The sequence below is a fragment of the Cibotium barometz genome, chromosome 2 (assembly GCF_041138505.1).
Source record: "Cibotium barometz isolate CiBa-2024 chromosome 2, ASM4113850v1, whole genome shotgun sequence".
In the NCBI taxonomy this organism is placed as follows: Eukaryota; Viridiplantae; Streptophyta; class Polypodiopsida; order Cyatheales; family Cibotiaceae; genus Cibotium; species Cibotium barometz.
Window position 1 is genome coordinate 5,879,939 of NC_141047.1, and position 24,363 is coordinate 5,904,301.

Below are 24,363 nucleotides of genomic sequence, written 5' to 3' on the forward strand. Positions count from 1 at the left end.
ATATGCATCTGTATACTCCACAATCTCTTGCCCATATGTAAATGTGGAAGCTGATCGCCTAACCCACTGTGGCGTGGAGAGAGAGAGAGAGAGAGAGAGAGAGAGAGAGAGAGAGAGAGAGAGAGAGAGAGAGAGAGAGAGAGAGAGGCGACACGTTCGAAACAGCGAGGCGACACACATTCGAAACAGCAAGCAGGAGAGGGAGGCGACAGAGGTCAGCAGGCGGGAGGGAGGTGACACACGTTCGACAGAGGTCAGCGGGAGAGGAACGCGACAGAGGTCAGCAGGGTTCCGGCTCTAGGGTTTCAGTCAGCAGTGGAAGAAAAAAATAATAATAAAAAAAATAAATAAAAAAAATCAGGTTTGCAGGTTTTCTCAAGGGTGCAGCAATGGTTCAAGCAACTATTTAAGGGTTTGCAGGTGCTGAATTAGGGTTTTCAAGTGCTGAATTAGGGTTTTTGAGAAAGGGTTTTCTTTGCTTTTGTACATGGATTTGGATGACCCGACTGCTGCTGTTGGTGGCATGGCTGCCAATAGCCTTAACATGGATCTTATTGAGGAGACGATCGAGAAGGATGTGGGTTATGCTTCAGATGCCTCGGAGCAACAAAAACGTCAAAGGCTTGATGTTGATGCAAGTTACACTCTGGTGAATGTTGGAGAGAATGCAGAGGAAAGTTCTCAGGTACCTTCTCCGGAGTTTGCACGTTTGCTGCAGATCACTGGTGAGCTTCTGCAAGAATATGTGAAGGCAAATAGCGTGCAAATGGCTGCAGTAGATAATGATGGTGTGGCTGATGTATGCATGGAGACTCCTTTGTTGCTACAACAGCTAGCAGATTTTCATGATCGTGTTGCTATCTTCTTCTTTACTGGGCGTATTCCGTTGTTGCCTCGTCTTAGAGCATGGTTGGGCCGCTTGGTGTCGCCTGAGGCACTTGAGGAGATTTATGATGGTCCGAGAGGCTTTTATGAAATACTTTTTCGCACTTTGGAAGCCCGCAGGGCAGTCTTGGAGCAGGTGCCACTCTTTTTGGATGGGCAATTGGTTCATGTGGTTCCGTGGAAGCCTATGGCAGAGTACCAAGATATGTTGCGCCAGGCTTGTCCAGTTTGGGTTGAAGTGAAACAATTCCCACCAATGTTTTGGCGTGTTTTACCAGATCTCATGCGAGGTATCGCTGATGTCTTGGTGGTACCTCGAGTGACATCTAGAAACCGAAATCGTCTATGCATGTTATGGGATACTTGGAGACCTAGGCCGACACATTTGCGTGTCAATATGGCTGGGCTGCAACCTTTAATGTATGAATTGAGGTGGGATACATTTGCTGGCCACTGTTTCAAATGTGGTAAGATGGGCCACTTTGTCTCCGAATGTCCTAAGAAAGAACAAGTTGTTGCTACCAAGGATATCGTTGATGGGCAGTTGCCCGTGGAAGATGAGCATGATGCTCCTTTACATGATGCCGAGCACATGGATGTACATGTGGATGTTCAGAATGAGATTGAGCAGCCATGGGTGGAAGTATGTGGTAAAAAAACACAATTTATTGCCCCGCGGGTTGATTTCTCAGATACTGTTTGGCGGGGGTCTTTGCGTACTCATCAGGGGCCCTTACATACATATGCTCGTTGCCCTTTGGGTTCAGGTGCCCAGCAAAACAGACCAGGATTGAGAGGCCGGGAGGCCAACTTTCTCAGAGTTCAGGGGCTCTTGGGGTGGATAGAGTAGAACGCTATCCTATTAGAAGTTGCCTAACAAAAGAAGCACAACAACAATTGCCTCTTATGTTTGGTTCGAAGGGTGAGGTCATCTCGCCATGGGATGGTCATTACCCTTTGGCTCGTGCTCGGGAACTCCAAGGGCAGTCTGAGATCACAAATACCATGTCTAAAAATGCAACGCTTCAAAAGGTTCGTGATTTGGCAGATTGTCCTGGGCCTAGTATACGGCCTTGTTGATTCCTTTTCTGGGAAGGCTTATGAAAATTGTACAATGGAATGTAAAGGGTATTTCTTCACGCCAAAAGTAGTTCAGGCTTTGGCGTACAACTTTTTATCATGGTTGGGATGTTTTGTGTGCAGTTGAACATAAGCAGCATAAGTTGGCTGGCAAAGCCTATGTATATAAGGGGTTTCATGTTTTCTATAGCGGACATCCTGCTTCGCAGTCAGGTGTTATGTTTGCTGTTCGTTCGCAGTTTCAGCCTTCTCTTGTGATTCAAGATGTTCATGGAAGATTTCTAGTGATACAAATTGTTTGGGATGATACGCCTTTATGGTTATTAGGGGTGTATGCTCCAAATAATGCTCGTGCACGCCGTTTGCTGTGGAATGACTTGTGTGCTCTTTCAATCTCTCATCCTGGCTTTGTGATGGGAGATTTTAATATGTGTGTCTCCGGGGAGCAAGCCACGTCGCCTCATTCTGTAATGGATGGCCCGGAGAGAATGGCGTGGGAAGCTTTTGCAGCAAGGTCGCTAAAACAAGACATGTGGTCTTGGTTGCATCCAGATGAAAGGGGTTACACTTATGCCTCACAACAGTTTCGGGGCACTTATGCTAGATTGGATAGGATGTATATTTTACATCAAGATCTCTTTTTGCCAGAGGGGGGCGGCCTGGGGCCGCCTATATTGGCACGTCTGGTGTGACATCGTTACGTTAATTCCCTTTTCCAAGTGGAACTTCGTTCTCCCCCCCCGTGTGGATGATCCACGGGGTTCGTAGCTGCACCTCTTACCTTGGGGCGTTTCGCGTAATCAATCCCCTCCCCTTTCTTTCTGTGTCGGATAGGCACTTTCTTCTGCATCAGGGTAAGGCGAATTCCTGATCAGAAGGATCATGCAAGACTGAGATCCGTGAGAAGCGGCTCGGGGCTATCATGGTTGATCAGCAACAGGTTTTGTCGGATCATTGGCCGCTTGTGTTTGAAATGGTCTATCATCCTGTGGATGCATATAAAGGCTTGTTGGGACGCTTGCCTTTGCACTTAAATCACACTTTTTTGGAGCATGAAGTTTTTGATGTTTATATGCGTCAGTTGATACGACATTTCTCCACAAGAGTGTCCATGGCTGATTATCATGCTTGGCCAGTGTTCCTTACCAACACTTGGAAATTGGCGCGGCATTATGGTCTTGCTAATGCCTCTATACAAAAACAGCATGTGGCTCTTCTTGAGTCGCTTTTAAAGGGCTTGCAGGCGTTCATGTTTACTGACTCTATGGATGCTGAAGTTGTGGATGCCATAGAATGGCTGAAAAAGGAGCTATCTAGGGTGCAGGAAGCACAATATGTTCGCTTTAAACTACTTGCACGTCTTGATGCTCTGCGGGATGCTAACTGTCAATCTCATCGCTTCTATGATAAGTTGCATCAAAAACATATGCGTGAGAATATTGTTAGGCTGATGGATGCCCAAGGCAACCTTGTTACTCAACCTTCTGAGGTTATTCAGCATTGCATCAGGTTTTATGAAGATTTGCTTGCCCCTCGAGAGGATGTCTCGCCGGCTGTCCTGGCTGCAAGGGAGTCATTGTTTGCTGAAGTACGATATCAAGTTGACCCTGATGTGGCGGTTCAGCTTGATGCTCCTGTTACTCAAGGGGAAGTGGAAGCTGTTCTCTCCAAACTTCCTATGGGAAAGAGCCCTGGTTGGGATGGTTTGACAAATGAGTTTTTTCGAAAATATGCTGATTAGCTTGTAGAGCCTTTGACACTTATTTGTCAAAGGGTTTGGGATGAGGGATATATGCTTGCTAATTGGAAGTTGGGCATCTTTGTTTGTTGCCCAAAGTCCCTTCGCCTACTTCTTTGGCTCAATGGCGCCCAATCTCACTTATGGGTATTATGTATAAAATCTTTACAAAGATTTTTGCCAATCGCTTGCAGAAGGTGCTTCCTACTCTTATTCATCCATATCAATATGGATTTGTGCATGGCAGGAATATTTTGCATAATATTCTTAATGTTCAAATTGGAGTGGATTATGCAAAGGCAAAGAAGCAAGAGATTGTGATGGTGCAGTTGGATCTTGAAAAAGCTTTTGATCATGTCAGCTGGTCTTTCCTTTCTCAGTTAATGACAGCCATGGGCTTTGGTCCCAAAATGGCTAATTTGGTGCATTTACTTGGCTCTCGCTCTATCACGCGGATTATGCTCAATGGAGGACTTTCGGATGGTATTTCTCTCACCCGTTCTCTCCGGCAGGGCTGTCCTCTTAGCCCTCTTTTCTTTGCCATTGCCACTCATCCTATGTTATCTCGCCTAGATGCTATGGCATCGCATGGTGAAGTGGTTGGTTTGCATCTCCCGCATGGCAAGCAATTGGTTGCTCAAGCCCTTGCGGATGACACTTTTATGTTTCTCAGGGCCGAAAAAGCCAATATAGATCGAGCAATGGAAGCTTGGAATAATTTTGCATTGGCTTCTGGGTTGAAAATAAATTCAACAAAATCAGCCCTCATTATATGCACGGAATTTGATCTTGAGGCATTAGGGTGGCAAGGCCGTGTGGTGCATACAGGAGACATTGTTCGTCATCTTGGGTATCCGGTGGGTGTGGATGTGGAGCCCCAAGCGCTTCTTGCTTGGATTTCTGCTCGGATCTCGGATAAATAAATGTATTGGAAAGCTCAAGGGTGGCCTATGCACGTGAGGGTTAAGGTAGGTCAGGTTATTATGCTTAGCATGATTTCCTATTTTTTGCCTTTGCTACCTTGGACACACAAATCTCTTCTCCGTTTGGTTGCTCCCATTCGGTTTATGCTCTGGAAGAGGCAAGGAAATATTATGGGTCAAACATGGATAGCTTGGAATCACATTACGACGCCCAAAAGAATGGGTGGGGCTGCTTTACTGGATGTCCGCTTGCATATGGTGGCGCGTAGGTGGGCGCTTTTTCAGGATATGTGTTTGCAGGAGCAGCCTTGGGTATTCATGGCTCGTCACTTGATTGAGTTGGAGGGATTGTCACATGGACGGACACGTGTGCAGGCTTCATGGTGGGACATTGTGAATGCGGCTCATCCTGTCCGTATTCGCTCATCTCACATTTTATCGCATATTCTCCTTTCTTGGCATGAAGTTCTACTATTGGCTCGGTGGGATCCTGGTCAGGAAAGACTACTTTTGAACTCTTTGCAGTTCGAAACATTTGTGGAGTCGCGTGTCATTGTTTGGCCAGACAGAGATGCTTCACGCATACGACTCAACCGCATGGTCAGGTTAGGCTTGGTTAGAATCCGAGGTGCTGTGATACCTGGTCGTGACAGGCCATATTCGTTTCGTCGTATTCGGCAGCACTTTAGGGTTCCTCGGACATTTCAGCCACTATGGGTTGACATCATGCATGCAGTTGAGCCTTTTACTCCATTGCCTCGGCCATCTGCAGATCAGCCTTGGCTTGATTGGGCACTATGTAAATCTGGTGACTTGATATCACTTTCAGCTAACCAGGTCTATCATAAGCTCGTATCAGAGAAAGATTGGGTTTCAGCCAAGGCCAATAAGGTGTGGGGATTGCACAAGTCTAAATCATGGTGGCAGAAAACTCTTATGCGTGGTTGGCAGTCTAAACTCCCTTACCAAGGTAAGGTTTTCATTTGGAGGATGTTGGTGGGAGGGTTACCTACACGGGATCAGCTCAGCCGTCGTAAAATTACATTGGCCTCTTGCTTCTTCTGCACGACATGCACTGAAACAGTTATGCATCTGTTCATGAGTTGTCCAGTGGCCCGTCAGATTTGGTCTTTTGTCTCTCGCGTTTGGGAGGCAGTAGAGAGGTCTACTGTTTCGGCTCATCAGTGGATATTTGGGATTTGTCCTCAAGCCATTACTTCGGACAGTCACCTTCTGATATTCCATTTCCTTAGATGGACAGGACTTTGGCATATTTGGTCTACACGGAATGGGTTCATCTTTGATTCCTTGTCTGGAATTGATGGGCACGTTCTACGTATCCGCGGTTTGCTGCTTTGGCAGTCTTCTTCACTTCTCTCAGCTCAGCTACTGGATGCAGATGCTATTTCGTTATGGTCTACGGCGGCTCGGCTGGCTCATCTTTGATGCTTTTATCTGGGATGCTTATTTGGCTAGGAGGCTTTCTTATTAGTGTACAGGTTTGCATGGTCATAATCCTTTAGAGGATCTTTTGTGGGGGGTTTTTTGGGGCCATAGATTCTGTGTGAGCCATGTGGCTGATGTACATTTTTACATATAATATAAAACACCATTTCACGAAAAAAGAGAGAGAGAGAGAGAGAGAGAGGGTGGCGGGAGAGAGGGGGGGGGGGGGGGGGGGGGGGGGGGGGGGGCGGCGAGCAGGGGGGAAAGAGAGAGAGAGAGAGAGAAGAAAGAAAGAAAGAAAGATTGTATTAACGCCTCTCTCAGGCCAAAGAGAGAGGGTGGCGGAGAGAGAGCGTGTGTGTGTGTGTGAAGCTAAAGCTTGAAGTGTGAGAGGGTGTGTGTGTGTGTGTCTTCTTATAGGGAGGGAGGCAAGATAGAGGCCAAGGCCCAAAGCCTCAAAGGCTCAAGGCCTATGGGCCAAGGCTAAAGGTCCATGAAAAGCCCCTCCTAAATGGCCAAAAAAAAAGGTAAAAAATGTGACCGTTGCCCATACAGTAACCTGCGGCGTTCCCATGCAGCCGTCCCCCACAACCGTCCCCTCTTGGATCCGTCCCTTGTGAGGGACGCCCAGCCGTCCCCGTCTGTCCCCATCCCACAGTGTTCTCGGGATGGCGTCCCCCTGTTCCAAGGGTCCGTCCCCTCTGTTCCCTGTGACTATGCTCTCTCTCTCTCAAGAGTCAAGACTCAAGCCTCAAGGACTCGAACCTCTCTCTCTCATTTTCTCAAGCCTCTCTCTCTCTCTCTCTCTCTCTCTCTCAAGCCTATCCATATCTTGATTCACAGTTGTATCCAGACACATGCACACTTTTTCTTTTGTTTCTTTTCTTCCGATGACCGGAAGAACACAGTTGTATTATTTTTTGTCTCATAGGCCGACTTTGGCCTCTCGTAGACGTTAATATATCTTTCTTTCTTTCTTTCTCTCTCTATTACAATGACGAGGGAGAAGGATGAAGCCTTCAATGTGCATGCTATCCATGTAGAGAAAGCCAATGGAAAGTCCAAGTCATATAGGTGGACTTGTAAGTATTGTGGCAAACAATACACAAGTGGAGTTACTAGGCTTCTCCAACATCTCGGAAAGGTGGGGGGGCAAGTTGCACCATGCAAGGAAGTCCCCCTTGCTATATCCGATGAGATCTTCAACAAGATCAAGGGTGGATTGGGTGCTCACTGTGATAGTGGTAGAAGCTCAAGGGTAGATGATGAGGTCATTTTCCCGCCTGGTGATACATCCTCCCCCGCCGCCTCCATCGGTGCCGCTTCCGCCGGTGCCGCCTCCGCCTCCGCCTCCTCAAAGAGACAAAGGCTTGAGTCTCCCATGAGGCAAGCCACTCTAGCCCAAGCCACCGGGGGGTTCTCTTCTTCTCCATCACATCTCCGAGAACGGCAACGGCTAGCGGATATAGAGATTGCACGCACCATTATTGAGTGCAATCTTTCATTCCATGTGCTCAAGGTAGATCAACGGAAGTCAATGGTGAAAGCCATTGCAAATGTGGGCCCATGTGAAGGATGGACCGGCATCTCCTATTATGACATGCGCACAAAGAGGCTTGTGGATGAGAGGGAGAGAATCGATAGATCTCTCAATCCGGTGTGGGCGGCATGGTCCAAGTATGGGTGTAGCATCCTCTCCGACGGAGGGAGTGACTGGAAGAAGAGAGGCATCATCAACATACTTGTCTCTTGTCCTCTTGGCACATACTTTGTGCGGGGCGTGGATTCCGGAAAGGCGGGGAGGAAAACATCGGGTGCATTCATATATCGCCATATTAAGCAAGCCATCATGGAGGGAAGTTTCAAATTGCACTCAAGTCTTTAAAGTTTAAAGTTTAGGCTTTAGTATACATGATATGTGGTTATGTCATGACTCAAGTCTCATACCGTATACGCTCATTGCATCCATTCATGTGCATTGTGACATGTAGGTTGGATCGGAGAACGTGGTGCAAGTCATCACCGACAACGCTTCAAATTGCCGTCAGATGGAGAAATTGCTGGAGGAAGACTATCCCTCCCTAGTATGGATGCCTTGTGTCTCCCATTGCATTGACCGCTCATGGAGGATATGGGCAAGTTAGTGTGGATGAAGGAAGTAATGACCGAAGCTATCTCTATTGTCACCTTCTTCACCACAAAGGTGAAGGTGCTTGCCATGTTCCGCGAACATAGCAAGTTGGAATTGAAGAAGCCTTCATCTACACGCTTCGCCTACATGTGGCTCCTCTTGGAGCGCCTCCACGATGTGAAATCCTCCCTTCGCTAAACAGTGGTCTCCACAATGTGGAATGAGTGGGATGAGCGAGAATCGGCGGAGGCCAAAGCCATGCAATGGCTTTGTCTAAAGGAGGAGTTTTGGCTGTCGGTCCGCACTATTGTCATTGCGGTCACGCCCTTCTATAGGGTATTGCGGATGACCGACATGGAGGGAGCCACCATGGGCCTTCTTGTTTACTTCATGAGAGAGGCCATAGCAGAGTTGCGCGCTTCTCCTTCCATCGACGAGGAGAAGCGCGATGGTATGTTGGCCATTGTGGAGAAGAGATGGAAGTGGATGCGAAGAGCTATCCATGGTCTTGCCACATTATTGCATCTGGCTTACAAATCACCCGTCCTCTTCACCAACGTGGAGCTACTTGTAGCCCGAGATGCTTACTTGCCCAAAGCATTGCCGGAGGATCGCCATGGGAAGTTCTTTGAGGAGCTCATAAGCTACAATGATCAAAGGGGAGGAGCCGCGTTTGCATCTACTACCCGTTGGAAGAGGGAATCCCTTGTGAAGCCCCTCTTTTGGTGGGAGACAGTGTCAAGCACAACATGCCCTATGTAGTGTTCTCTTCTTCTACGTGCTCTCTTGAAGATTGTTTCTACCATGTGTGGGTGGAACAATAGAGAGCAGATGGAAGGGAACATGGGCACTTAAGAGGGTAGTGTGAATTGGTGGCCGAAATGCCTACAAACTATTGGTGGCCGAAATGCCTATAAACTATGTGTAGCAGAAATGCGTATCGAATACGAGGCTATCTATGCCTGTGAGTGATTGTTTTATCTTATTACTTGAGTCCACTTCTCATCCAAGGTGTGTGTTCAGAGTACCAACACGGAGTGTAAGTGGTAAGAGTGGACATGACGTTTGGTTGGCACGGTCTATGCCAAGGGCATAGTTGTCACGGTACCATATGAGAATTTTTGGAACGATATGAAATTTTGGGATACCGTACGATAAAATACGTTTTTTTAAAAAAAAAGCACTGCCAAACTATGGAGGTTCAAGCTTGAATGTGAGGAAAGGTTGGGGAGGGGAGTCCAGAGTGCTTGAGGAACCAGAACATGGAGATGTGTCTCTCCTAGTTGGATCTCCCAATTGTCTCCAAAAAAGAGTCTGCATGGGTAATGTGATACCAAAGGTCTCCCAGTGTAGTGTTTATGACTAAGGGACCGTCCTTGCACAGATATGGGCAGTGCATCTAGGGTGATAGGTTTAGGGACTCCTCTGTAGATCAAAATAGCCCTGTCCAAATCTTCTCTCTCGTACATAACTTGAGGATCTGACTGTCTAGTCTACCTATACCAGGGATCTCCAAGTGATGTAGCAAGATTCTCTCCTCATCCTACCAATCAAGTGTACACTACCAGTCTACCTTGCTAGATTTTTTAGGTCTCTCAGCAACCCTATATGGAACGCTAAGTGGATACGAAAGTTGCGAAGTATTGCGGGCATTTGGGATCTTCGTTGAGCAAGATTTCTATTTTTGTTGAGCATTTAGAATTTTTTTTTCAAGGTGGGGGGAACTCGTACCGCACGATATCGTACGGAACCGTACTGTACGAATCATACAGTACAAATAGATTTGTAGCAGTACGAGAAACAACCATGGCCAAGGGTCATGTGGATTGACGCCATGTTGGTGGCAAGAGACTTATTTTGTCTTGCCGATTTATTTTGGGTCATGATTATGATATCTGGACTTATGGGATTGTTTTGTCTCGCCTATTTATTTTGGGACATGATTATGATCTGGACTTATGGGACTGTTTTGTCTCGCCCATTTATTTTGGGACATGATTTTGATATTGGTATTATGGAGACTTATTTAGTCTCGCCCATTTATTTTGGGACATAGATTCTTTCAGTTATATTGGATTTTTAAGATTGTCTTGTCTCCCACACTGGGACATGATTATATCTTGGATATATGGCTCGAAGCTTAAAATTGTGGACAACTTTTTAAGAAGTTGGGAAGGATGTCACCAGCTTGGACATTTCCTAGTATGAAAGGGGTTTGGTGGACTCCAGGACGTCTAAATATTTACGAGAGTTGCTATTTTTGGCCTTGTACTTGTTGTACTAGCCATTGTACTTGTTGTACTAGCCATTTTACTTACTGTACCGGCTGAATGGAGAGTTGAACGTGTTGTACCAGCTCTATTGCATGAAGACCTGTCGTTTTTGGGAAAGAATCAGTACCCACACGGAGGTATATGGATTATATTGTTGGCTCGGCATTTCTATCATAGTTACCAAGGGACGGGGACGGGGACGGGGACGGCTAAAGGTAGGGAATGGGGACGGGGGGGTGGGGACGGTGTAGTGAGTAGGAGAGGGTGGAGAGGAAGGTGATGGACCGTGGAGTAGGAGAGGGAGATAGTGGAGAGGAAAGCTTGAGTAGGAGAGGGAGATCGTGGAGAGGAACTCAAGTCTTGGAAGGCTTGAGTAGAAGAGGAGTGGCTCCAAGCCCATTATATAGTTGTGTTGCTCTCTCTCTCTCTCTCTCTCTCTCTCTCTCTCTCTCTCTCAAATGGCCAGTGTTAACGGCTAGTAGCCGTCTATTTGAAAAAAAATGCCTGAAGTTTTAGCTGTTTTGCAGCCGTCCCCGTCCCCTGCAGACAACGTCCCCCCGTTCCCACAGGGGGGAACGCCCGTCCCCTGGTCACGTCCCCTCCGTCCCGTCCCCCTGGCCATCCCCAGCCCGGTGTGCAGGTCTCTCTGCTCGGGACGGCGTTCCCACGTCCCACGTGGGCGTCCCTCCGTCCCCCTGTCACTATGATTTCTATAGCATGTGTACCAGCTGAATTTCATGGTTGCCTCGTGTTGGGTTGTGTTATGGTATTTGTGTATGGATAATCCGGCATCTCTTGTGGGGAGAGTAAGGCCCTCAAAGCTTGTCAGTTGTGCACATCTTTCTTTTAAAGTTATGTGGATTAAGTGGCATATGTTTAAGGCTGTCGCTGATTTCAGTGTTTAATTGCATTAATTGTCAAGTGTTTTGCGAAACCCCTACCCCCAGGAAGCTACATGTTTGCTGCTGTTTTTTCATGCACATACAGCCCTGCGCTTTTGTGGGCTCACCAGCTGCTCCTTCGGCCAGCTAGGGCTTAGTGTCCAGCCTTGTGTGCTGTGGCTGCCGGCATGGGCTGCCTAGGGTAGCCAAGCTTGGCTGCCCTAAGGTGGCTAGTGCCCAGCCTCCTCTCCCTTTGTGACCATGACCACAATCTCGGCTTGCACAATCTTGTTTTGGCATTCAACAACATGATGGCTACCCCCACATCCATTACCACTGCATACACTAGGAAACATCCACCTCTTTTATACACTCGAAAACATCCACCTCTTTCGTCTTCCATGTAATACAAAATGTAGGCCTCTTTTTCCTGCTCTCTATAGCCTTCTCTCAGCATTTCCCTAGCCACATTGGCTACTGGTGTTGCAATGTTTGGTTGTTGAGGGAAAATGGGAGACAGAATTGGGATTGGAGTTGTTAACATATGACAACCAAAAAACACCCCAAAAGCCAAAGGGACACATTCATCAATGTCGCCCGATTTTGAAATCGATTTGGCTTCTCTATTGGTGTCCACCACTGTAGGGAGCGTGAACTGCGTGTAGTGCGATCAAGGGGTCCTTGATATCCTTTGAGGCTCCTCCATCAAAGATGTATGATTGTATCATGCCAGTCGAAGACAATTGAGATCGTGCCAGCTCAGGTCGAGTGAAGAGCTGTTGTGGTCATAATAACAGGAGACTAGCCAAAATTGTGGAAAATATGCTGAGGAAAGACAAGATGTTGAGGCGGCCATAGCTCCAGTATAGGAACCAGAGGCCCCAATGGAAGCAAGTTCAAATTCTAAGGAGGTGCTGTTTTCGTTTTCGTTTCCCGTTTCCTATCTCACCTAAGGATTTTTCCCGCACTTTTCTTGTTAAGTTTTGATTTTTCCCAATTTTCTTTTCTCTCCCTCAAGTGTTTTCATCATCTGCTATATAATGTTAAAGACATGACATTTTCGTTACCTAGTTTTAGGTTGTTTCCATTGTGAAGACGTCATCCGTTTTCGTTGCATGCGAGTATGGCTGTGGTATTCGGTGGAGCAGAAGGGGGGCTGGGTGCTGTTGGTATCATCTTGATTGCTGTGGAAGATGAATTGGCTTTCTCCTTGCCCTTACCATTTTTCTGGTTCTTCGGGTGTTCCTTCCCAATATGCTCGGTGGAGTCACAAGAGAAACATTGTGCGCGGCAACTAGCTTGGCACGACGTTGAGGCGAGGCAGTGAGTCCCCCCCACTTGGTTTGAACTTTGTCCTTACCATCCTTGGCCTTCGACTGCTCACTCATGTCTTTGCCCTTTTGTTGAGTTCGTGGAACTCTCACACATCTCAAGGGTCATAACCATATGCACCACGTTTGCAAGACCACAGGGATGGAGTCCTCGCATGTCAGCATGCAAGGATAGTTTCAAACCATACACACAACGCTCTACCTGCTCTTACCATTGGATGTTCCGTTAGAGCATGAGCAACAACTTTCAGAAACGAGCTAGATAGTTGGTTACCGATTTGCCTTGTTTATTATTAAAGCATTTCCATTGCTTCTTTAAGTCGGGTTGGTAATCCACAGGAATGAAATGACTCAAGATGTGGCACTTGTCAATGCTGTATGGCTAAGATGAAGGTGAAAGACATTGGAACCTGTTGTAGCAAGAGTTGAAGCCATCTTGCAGGTTGGATTGGTGAACCTCACCCATTGAACTTGGCAGGCTTCAATAGCTTCAAGTGTTAGAGTTCCTTCCTAATGAGGCATGGAGGAAGAACTTGGGATTCTGGAAATTCCCTTTCGGGAGCCGTTGAAGGAAGTGTCCAGAGAGTCCGGTAGTGAGAGACTCCATGAAGGACACCGTTGGCGAGAAGGGTGGCTCTCATGTCGACTTGCCTAACTCTGCGAGTGACAACCACTGGACCAATAGTGATGCTTGTCTTGTTGCTCCATGAGCTGTGCGGAGGGAGCTGCCCAATGATCGGAGGTGGGTGTCCAACTTTTGATGGAAAGAAGCCTTTTGTGCCTCCATGAGAACGTTCAAAGCTCTGATGACATGGAGGTATGTCACATACACGATGACATCCTGCTTAAGAGTTATTGTCATCTATTGATGCTTAAAAGTAAATCTATTAGTAGACTTCCTTTAATCAAAAGTAAATCTCTTAGTAGACTGACTTCAATAAAAAGTAAATCTATTAGTAACTTCCTTCAATTTAGAGAATATATTGTCTTTGGGCTTTTGTCAATACAAGCTTTGTTCTTGCAGATGGTATTGTGACGCATCAATTCATATCCTTGGTTTTATGTTCGTTTGCAACAATGTGATTTTCCAAATAATGTGTTGCAGAAGTTGTTGAGCTTTCAAAATGCTTCTTAAGCTGTTGATAAACAAAGAGGTCAAATATGTCACATTTGCTTCTCAAGCTGTGTGGAACACAGAGATCTGATATTTACATATCTGTTTATGTTTGGAATGTTGCTAGGCTCGTTATCCGCATGGAGTTGCAGAGAGGGGGATTTTTTGCAGCCGAACTTTAAACTTGAGATCAATCACAACAATTGGCTATGACATGGATTACACCCTCATTCATTATAATGTGAATGTAAGCTTCCTAAGTGCCTCATAGTTGTGAACAGGTCTCACTGCTTCATTCAATCAAGCAGACATGAATTGTGACCAAGGATCAATGAGTTGATGCCCTTGATTGTCAAAGTTGAATCCAGGCTTGGGAGGGGAGGGCTTATGAGTATGGGATGGATAATCTAAGGAGCATGGGTTATGCAGTTGAAGGCCTCAGCTTTGATCCAGATTTGGTAATGATCATGTCATGTATCAAAAATCAAGCAGCTGAACATACAAGCATTGCTAGAAGGGACACATTGTGGTATGTCTAGAAGAGTAAAAAACTATAATTATTTTCATTGCTGTGCTCTGATTAGTGACATTTGGGCCTTTTAGGTTATCAGAGGCCTTATCATGGATAAGGAGAATGGAAATATTCTCAAGGCTGACCGTTTTGGCTATGTCAAAAGAGCTATGCATGGTACAAAAATGCTTTCAAATCGAGCCATCAGGTCTGTTATGAGTTTGTATTGAACACAATCTACACTATTGGAGAGCTATTGCAGTGTCAAATAAAAAAAAGAGATGAAATAATGTGATGCAGTGAACTCTATGGGCGAGAGTTGGTTGATCTAAGGAACGAGAATCGGTGGGAATTTCTGAACACACTTTTTTCTGTCTCGGAGGCAGTCATGTATATGCAGGTATTTAGAATCTAAATATATGGTGCATACATGATTGCTTCTCTCTCTCTCTCTCTCTCTCTGGCCTTTTGAAGACGTTAATATAACATTTCATTTCATTTCATTTCATGTGCACGTGCGTTCTATGCGAGCTGAAATAATTTAATAATGATTTCATGAACACTTACTGCTGTTTAAGCTAATTGGAAGAAATGTTACCATTTGATTGGCTTTGCTCTTTAGTGCTATCCTCTCATCATAGTGGGGTGACGAGTCTGCCCTTCACTTTACGTAAACTCAATATTGTGGTTTTTGTACGAAGATTTGTGCACTAAAGTACACATCTCCATACAGCACCTAGATGTTATGCATGATGGAGTTGACGGTTTGAAGCTTTGTAAGGGGACTTTCATGAAGTTAAGGTCATGCTTTTGTTTAGTTCAGGAGCTAACCTCAACATGTTTTCCCTTTCCATCAACCTGACAACGCTGCAAAGGTAGAGGGATGCAATTTTTGTGCCATGTATCATGCTGCTTGCGGTCTCAATGAAGCATGGAGGCCATGTCTAACCGTCTTGACAAGATAGAGGTGGCACTCCGAGCGCTTGGTGTTCCGGATTTGGAGTCTACCGAGGCTCGTGCTTCTGAGCATGGGCATGGAGTGAAATGATGAAACTTTCAGGAGAAGGATTTTCACTCCTTTGGATGCAGGTAAGGATGTACTGGACGAGCTTCCCTCTGAGTCCGGAAGCCCATCATTTAATACTTGCACGTAGTTGGTAGGGGAGATGCCGTTTGCATCGTCATTGACGGTCTCTCCTTCGCGGAGTCAGCTCCACCAGATTCTCCAGACAGTTCTTGCTCATCTTCACCGGCATCTAGGTGGGGGACTACTGGTACACTGAGTTCGTCCTTCATGCCTCGTGAGAGGAACGAACTGAGTTATTGAAGCTTCCCAAGTTCAATGATGAAGAAGTCATCACCAATTGGACCCTCGAGATGGCTTCCACATTGGCGGTAGTAAGTGGTTTAGATGTTTTTCAGCTCTGTTTGGTGCGTACGGCTTTGATAGGTGTGGCCCTCTTGTGGCAGGAAGACTACCTTCGGCACCACTCTGTCACTTGCTAAGATGATTGCCGAAAGGCGGTGTTGAAGCAGTTTGCTCTTGAGGATGGTTACGTGAGCTAAAGCGGCAATGGAAGCGCTTTGTCCAGAAGCAGGGTGATTGGGTAACTGTCTACCTAGCTTGTATTTGAAAGCTTCTACTCATGCTCCCAAGGATCATCCGGATGGTCAGAGCAAGTTGAGCGTTTCACGGATGGTTTGAAACCATCCTTATGCAGATGTTCATGCACTTTGTATGTGTCATCTCTTGGACACGGGTCATCTTGCTTACGACCCTCGAGATGCATGGGAGAGTTTCATTCCTGGGACTTAGCAGAAATTCTAGCAAACAGAAGCACAAGGAGATTCCTAAAGAAGGAGCGGTTAAGGGCATAGAGGATAACAACAATTCTAGTGGGGAAGTGTTGCGGATATGACTCTCTCAGGAGGAGTTCCGAGCCAAGTGATTGGCCAGAAGTGTGGCTCCACTGAGCACACCAAGAAGGATTGTCTGAGAACATTGGAGGAGCAGTCTCAAGAGACGCTTCTGTAGAAATGGAGGAGCAATCTCAAGAGGAGGCTTCTTTAGAAACGAGGAGCAATTTGAGGAGACGACTTCTTCAGAATCGGAGGATGAGTGTAAAGGAGATGCATGTGTGTGTCTCTTAGCTTTTTTCATTTCTTGGGTTGAGCACACCGAGGGTGCTTCATAGCATCATGCCACATGCTTGAATAGAGGATGTTTCTGGCTTGGTCTTAATAGTTGCCGTTTGCACTAGGTGGAGAATCTTTTGCCTTAGTGGCAATTGCTCTAGTTTCGGGGCAAGTACAAGAGGACTCTTCTCATTTGCTGTTTGCATTGGGTGGATGTCATGATTTGTGACTAATCTCTCTTAATTATAGCCTAATCTTGATTATTAGTGAAGAGACACTATTGAAAGGTTGTGTTCTGTCGCAAGGGTTATTATGAAGAGGCATGTAGGATATGACCCTTTTCCCTAAAGACACACCTGTTCACTCGAAAGACATAACTCTTTGATCAAGAGCCACACCCTTGCATTTAGGATGTGACTCTTCACTTGTATCTTTTCGGGCCCTATGTAAGAATGGTACCTATCTCAATGCAACAATACTCAGCTTTTCACTCTATTTCTCTTAACTTTCAATATTAAGTCATTAATCATGTCTTACAAATATCATTAGTAGACTAAGGCCTTACAATGGTATGAGAGCAAACAAAGCTCCTACCTTTAGTATGCCCTTAACAAAACCCTAACCCTAAAATAAAAAAGCCCTAACCCTAAAAATCAAACAACCCTAATCCTAAAATAAAAAAAGCCCTAACCCTAGAATTAAGCTTAGCAAGGTTTGCATGGAAGAAAGGGAGAGAGTGCCCTGGTCAATTTTTATTTCTTTGTCCAATTTTGTCCGATTTGTCCATTCTCCCAAATATATAGTAAGCTTTCTTTCACCCCCAAGAAAAAAAACGATGGAAAGCTCTTAAATTAAGGTATTATTTTATGAAGTGCACTTTCTAGTGAGGGAATGTGATTTTTTAAAGAAGTTGTGCATTTAATGGGAGAGACTTGGGAGTCTGAGACAATGAAATTAGAAAAATAAAAATTTAAGTAAACTGGCCAAGCTAGGTATGTGCACAAATTGTAGAAAAATAAAAATTTAAGTAAACTGGCCAAGCTAGGTATGTGCACAAATTTATTTTGGGCTTTCCTATGTGCACATGTGCACCCGGTGTAAAATAAATATAAAATAAGGAGATAAGCATGAAGACCAATAGAAAACTCCAGGTGTGCTTAAATGAGATAGTTAACTTGATGTAAGCGTTAGATGCATGTGGGAGTGGTTGTATGCATGAAAAATGAGAGGTTGCATGAAGATTAAGGTCTAGTTTCATGGATATTGTGGGCTACCAACCTTGAGTTAACTAGGGGAGCTTGTGGAGTGGTCAATTGTCATTTTCAAGTATATAAAATTGTGTTAGTCCTTGAGAAATCCATGGATTTATGCCTAGGGAAGGAGAGCATGCTTGCACAGTTTTCAGCACTTACACATTACTCTTACCTAGTCTAATCATACCGTAGATGCAATCCATAAACCTGTGTGGTACCTTCATAGGCTTCCATAAACAAATATATGCAACACATGAATACAGTATTCCTGAGGCACATGCATTGGCAGTGGGTGCTAGTACTAGTGTAGGAGCTGAGGGAGATCATTTGCATGCATCGTCCTCTTTTGAGAGTGAGTCCGAGTCAGCTGAGGAGGGTACTAATGAGGACATCGAGGATGTTCAAGATTTGGAGGAGGATTGAAATTTGAGTGTCCACTACTTGGGTCTCTATTTTGTCATGCTTCAGTTTGTATCTATCACATAACTCAGTTTTCTTATCGTGATTCATCTAGATTCTATAGACAAGTCACAGATCTGAGTAGATTGGTCATTGTCATATTGATATGATGTGTCATGTATTATGTATCAAGATTTAGTATGCCACTATTTTTGTTTTTCTTTGAGTAGTGAGCGCTCAACACTTTGAGTGGAGGTTTGACTCTCTTTTATATTGTTTCTGAGTTTTGAGTAGTAATACAAACTACTTAAAGTGCATATGGGGTTGGCTCACTCAGTCTGGTCCACAAATATTTTTTGAGGTGCATGGATTTGGACACTGCGATAACGATATGCAGAGGTGTGGCCCAATGCTACGCTGCATGCTACTTGATATTCCTCATACATAGTATAGACCACCTCTATAGAGGATTGATACTCCTTGGGAGCTTATTGCTAATATCACAGCTTGGTAGATTTGGAGGGCCAGATGCATACAGGCTATTGAGGGCATTCAGTTATATGACATTCAATGCATTTGTACTATATGGGGAGATATTATTAACTCTTATGGCCACATGGGCTTATATATAGGGACCATCCAACTTTGCGCAAGCAAAGTGCACTGTTTTCGTGAGGGAGTGGGATCAAGGGATCTTTTTTTCATCAACCCTCACAAGACTCTCTTGGCACCTTTGTGTCCCATATTGGTAGAGATTACCCTACATTTTGGGATGAGGTTTTTTTGTTCCGGCTTCCAGCCGTGATTTTGTATGGTCTATTCATACTAAAAAGAAGTGTCCTTTTGCACCCCCCCCCTCTCCCAACCCCCAAAAAAAGGAAAAAAAAAGGAAGAAAAAGAAAAAAAGAGCAAGCCCTATTGATTTTTAAGTGAAAGCACAGGAGGTGTTTCTCTTACTTATAAAAACAAGGTTAGGGGAAGCTAAACACATCTTATCATCCTCCGAGCATGACGGAAGTTTTTGGAGATGGTTTATTGCATGGATTCACAACACGGTTTCCATCTCTCGTGCATGAGGCATTGGTAGGTGGTGTTTCTCATATATTTTCTTGTGTAAAAGCATAGTTTTCAAATTTAGAATTGGCACATAGTTTTCTTGATGTAGCAAACACTTTACTTCATTTTATCCATCACCGAATATCTCCAATTTTATGATATCCTCTCGGACCATGAGAAGCATCCTCAACCTAAAGGGGATCAAGTGGAGTACAAGCAAGAAAAGGTCGAGGGGGTAGAGAAACTTACTTCGAGGAGTAGATGGTCGAACTTTGGCTGATTTACAGGCTAGTATTCAGTTGTTACAGGATCAGGGTTGCTTCTCTAGAGCACAGTGATTGGTTCAACCACTACACCAAGTACGATTGCAGTGGCTCTTTTGTTCATGCTGGATGCTTTGGAGGGGGAGACGAAGAAGAGAACACAAGAGGTTGTAGACTCTTGGCTCAATCGTTGGAATGTTCACTTTGAGTTTCATGCTTTCTCGATGCTGCTTAGAAGATACAGACAGATGGTTAGAGGTCTCTTGAAGGGAAAAGCCCTTATGTGGTGGAGAGAGCTCATAGAAAACCCATTACATGGGCAAATTTCGAGACTTGGTTTCGAGATGAGTTCCTGTAGGTGGAGAATGAGTTTGTTGTGGTGTCAAAGTTTGTAGACTTGGATATGCAGAACATGTCTTTTGACACGTATTTTCAACAGTTTAGAGAGTTGCAGTCTCAGGTGGGGCACATGGATGCCATGACTTTATGTGGATTCTTTATCCATGGGCTGGCACAAGATCACAATCTTTAGATGAGGAACAATTATAGAAAAACGCTTGAGGATACGATCACGTATGCTAGGATTTACGAGGAGATGGTGACTAGCGAGACACAGAAACAGATCTCTTAGAAACCTCACTCTCGAGGTAATTCCAAAGAGGGTTCCCAGCGTGAATGGAAGTTTAAGTTTGAAAGGGCTTCACAAAATCAAAACCATACCCAGACTTCAGGTGATTCCAATCCATAGAAAGAGAAGAAAACCCTCAAAGGTCTTCGTTCGGACTTTCTGAGATAGGTGTTTCATAGGGCCATATGAAGACGAGTTGTCTGCAAGCAAAGAAAGCACTCAACACAGCTCATGTGACCCAAGCAAAAGGTCTTCCATTCATACTACAGTTCTAGATCATAGTGCTTGCATGTTATGTAACTTCAACATGTCGGTCTTTGGTCCCATTGATCTTATACATATGTATGGATCGATATTTGGGAAGATTGTACACATCCTTTTTGACCTTGGCAATACTCACAACTTCGTGTATTCGAACTTGTGAAGAAGGTGGGAGTGGAGCCAAGTGATCATGTGTATCATATGAACCTCACGGTGGGGCATGGACAGATTTGGGACCGGCAAGTTTCTCAGTTGGCGATCTCTATCCAAGATTACACGGAGCCCTATATTTTTTTATGAAGAATCTAGATAGCGTAGATGTTATTCTAGGAAAGGAATGGTTTTTCACCCACGATGTTCATGTAGATTGTTAAGGTCATACTTTATCATTTGTTATGGAGGGTCTTTTGACATTTCTTAAGAGTGATTTTGTGGTCCCACACTCTACTCTTGAAAATTCAGCGGAACTTCATAATGTAATTGGAAATTCAGATTATGAGGTGTTTCAGTGTATTCTTGATCCCCTTTCATCTAATGTTAATTGTAGTTTGAATACGATTAAGTTGGATGCTTGGGAGACATAGGGTTAAGATTGATTGGGGAAGAGGTTGAGCTGGCAGATAAAAGAGGTGGACATGAGGTGTGGTACACCATCTTGAGAGAGCTGCGTGGGAGAGGTTCAACCTCTCTATCCATGGGAGGGATTGCTAGATTGAGGATGGCATACACAGGAAGCCCTCCTCCCTCCTCCAACTTTCCAAGATGTATTTATGCCCGCCTAGACCATTTCTATATTGATGATTGGGTTCTTGACAAGGGAGGATGTATATGCATTGCAACTGGCACCTCTAAGTCCGACCACTATAGTGGTTCTTAGCATCATTCTCAGCATGAGAAACACGGGGGTAGATGCCTCTCCACCCCGTATGGGAGTTTTCTTGTAGCTGCCACCACCAACGCCTGTGGCACTCTGCGCTGCCTGTGCTGCCTATGCCAGCTGCCGCTGTATAGCTGTGTCGCCCACACCTGGCTGCCGCCGTTGATTTGGCTGCTGTGTACAGATTTGTGCAGCTCTGTTTGCTGCCGTGCTGCTGCTGCAAACTGTCTATGCCATACAGATTCGCGCCAACTAGGACTGCTGTGCCAGCCAACGCCACCTATTGTACCGCCTGCTGCCGCCTGGCTGCTGCCATCAAAACTGCTGCCGCCAGTCGTCTGCTGGCGGCCTGAACCAGTTGTACATGTTCTTCTGCCACTAGTCGCAGTCAGATCTGCCGTACAAGCTGCCCCGCCAACTGGCTAATCTTCGCCGACTGACTACTGTGCCGTACTACCATGTGGACTGGCCGTGGTTCATACGCCTCTATATTGTCTCTTTGTGGACTGCTTCTACTCTGGATTGGGCATTGAACCTACTACTGAACAACATATACTTCGGCATCTACACGAATTACTTGTGTACCTTGTCTACAAGCTTGGGGATTTGGACTTGGATCTGGACTTGAATTTGGGATTTGGATTTGGACTTGGTCCTAGTCCGGTGAGAGATCTTGTGGGTCATCCCCATGGTGTGCTTGGCATTAGGTTCTCGTGCCTCGCATCGACATCGACTCCGACTTGGGTTTCTACATCAGCATATTTGTTTGCTTTTGTATTCATTGATGTATTGATCCTGGCTTGTGAGCCCGTGGATTGTTCTTGAATAAATTCTTGAAAGGAGGCGGGGTGTGTTCCCCGCTTAGTGCGTGTGTCTTGTGCGTGCAAAGTTTCCTAAACCCTCCTCGCTCTCCCTCTCTCTATCTTCTCTCTCTATATTTCTATCTATTGGATACGTGGTAGAATCTGTCACGGCACGCCCCGCTGGGCTTACAGTGGTATCAGAGCAAGATTTCTCTCGAGGAATCTTTCTTAGGGCCTAATGAAGGGAACAACTATGAGGCCGATCTAGGACTTTAGGATGGGAACCAGGGTCGTCGATCCATTACTCATGAGACCACGGCCATGTCATCAGAGGAGTACCATGATTTTCAGCAATTTAGGCATTTTTTCAGAGATGAGGAATTCCTTGCTTGGAGAACCAAGAGGGAACATGACAAAAGGAGGGCTCAAATGTTTGAAGACTTCATCAAAGATAGAGCCACTGAAGCCGGAGTTGAAGCCGCCAAAGCCTCTCTTCATGCCAAAGGAGTCGACCATTTCAGAAGGATCTAGAGCCACTAGATCTGTTTTCCGTGGAGGAGACAGAGAGGCTATTCCCAGGCTTGCTCTCTCAGGTGCAACCTCTTCAGGACAAGTAAGAGAAAGGAAGGCAAAGGAGCCCACATCAACCGGCAAAATGGACTTCAAGAGCCGGGAGAGAAGAGTGTCAAGTTCGACGCTTTCTATGGAAAAAGGGATACACAAAAAGCCTTATCTTTTATCAAGGAATTTGATGCCGCTTTTGGAGGAGAGGACTTCTCCGAAAAGTACAAGCTTCGCAAGGTTCGCATGCACTTGAAGGATGCCGCCTTGAAGTGGTGGCTAAAGGTGGTACAAGAAGGAACTGAGCCAAAGTCATGGACCGACTTCAAGGTTATGTTCAAACAAAAAGTTTCTACCCACAAACTTTGAAGCAGATGTGCAAAAAGAATGGGATGAGGTAAAGCAGAAAGTCGGTGAGAATGTGGCAACTTATACTCCTATTCCACTGCTAATGGAAATGTGTAAGTTTGTGAATGGCTATCGAAGGAGAACCAGCAATAAGCCACCAGGTATATTGCCGGGGATCAGAAGGACCCAGGATGAGGTTGGGACTCTGGGGTTTTAAAGAGGGTATGGGTGTCCAAGGAGAATAGTTAGGTGTAGAGGCTCAAACTGTAAAAGCGGTAGGGGGTGCCTCTGGATAATGGCCAATCTTGTGGAATAAGATGCGGCACTCTGGAAGGGTGATGCTGCATGATAAAAGAATAATGTGGAAGGTCTCCTACAGCGGACTGCACCTGAGTAGATCCACACATACGTGCCGGTATTGAGGAGTTGGGAGGCCTACCCGAATGCGACATGAACCAGTCGTCGATGGAGAAACAAGTACTAGCGAGGGTGCAAGCACTTGAGATCGAGGAGGGGAATCTTACAAGTAATTGAGACTATAGGTCTCTTCGGCCATAAGCCAAACTTAGCAAGGGAGTTATTGAAAAATGGTGAGATGTGTCCAAGTAATTATGGTATTCTTTCTGTGCCCATAAAGTGTAACATTTGCACTAGAGTTGTGTTGGGCCTGTAAAATAATGAAATGAGAGGTTTCTTTATTTCACATTGTAAAGTTTGCTAGTGCTAGAATTATGGAATAGGCACAACTAAGACGCTTGCCATAATGAGGTAGGAGCAAATGTCGGAATTGGGATCAATAATATAAGGATCAATATGAGACACTCAGCATCCACGAACCACTACTAAAGAGGGGCAGCCAAGAACATTGAAGCAACTTGTACAAGAGAGTTGCCACCATGATGTGCACAAATGTGCGGGCTGGTTGGGCTGTTTCTTCTCTTTTTATCAAATCGTCACCTTCTGTAAGGTAGGTTGGTTTGGCTGTTTGCTTATTTTTTGTTTTGTTGATAGAAGTGGCTACTATTAAGGCTTATGTCTAAGGCCGATGTAAAAAACCTTTGATGCTTTAAAAAACATTTAAAAATAGAATATATTAAACAAAAAGGTGTCGTGGCTTTTTGCTGAAGGGAGGCGACTCCATAAAAATGACATTTCAGTCCAAGAAGAAGCGATTTGCAGCATTTGAGGCTTGGAAGAGGTGGAGAGGAAGCCTGCTCTGAGACCCACCCCTCTATCTATACAATATTCTGGCAGCGGAAATCACACTAAGGGTAGAGCGACTCACTCAGGGCCTTATATCACAATATGCTGACGTTTGGCTATTCTGTCAGCTCACCTTAGTTTGACTAAAACAATCCTTACATAAAGAAAAATGAATGATTCCTTCATGAAGACAATGGAGGGTTAGGGTTAGGGTTTACACAGGTTCAAGCAAGCGTGGAAACCAAGAGAAGAGTGAACACGA

At 45.2% G+C, this 24,363-nt stretch overlaps 1 protein-coding gene across 1 annotated transcript in view; it reads left to right on the plus strand.

Annotated features, from left to right (window-relative positions):
* The window catches only part of LOC147640574 (HAD-superfamily hydrolase, subfamily IG, 5'-nucleotidase), a 155,579-nt gene that overhangs the window by 15,765 nt on the left and 115,451 nt on the right, over positions 1-24,363 (plus strand). Inside the window, exons 3-6 of the mRNA XM_086813089.1 lie at positions 13,930-14,049; positions 14,171-14,260; positions 14,406-14,521; positions 14,614-14,713. Of these exons, the coding sequence (XP_086669215.1) occupies positions 13,930-14,049; positions 14,171-14,260; positions 14,406-14,521; positions 14,614-14,713 (426 nt within the window). The remainder of the gene's footprint in view (positions 1-13,929; positions 14,050-14,170; positions 14,261-14,405; positions 14,522-14,613; positions 14,714-24,363) is intronic.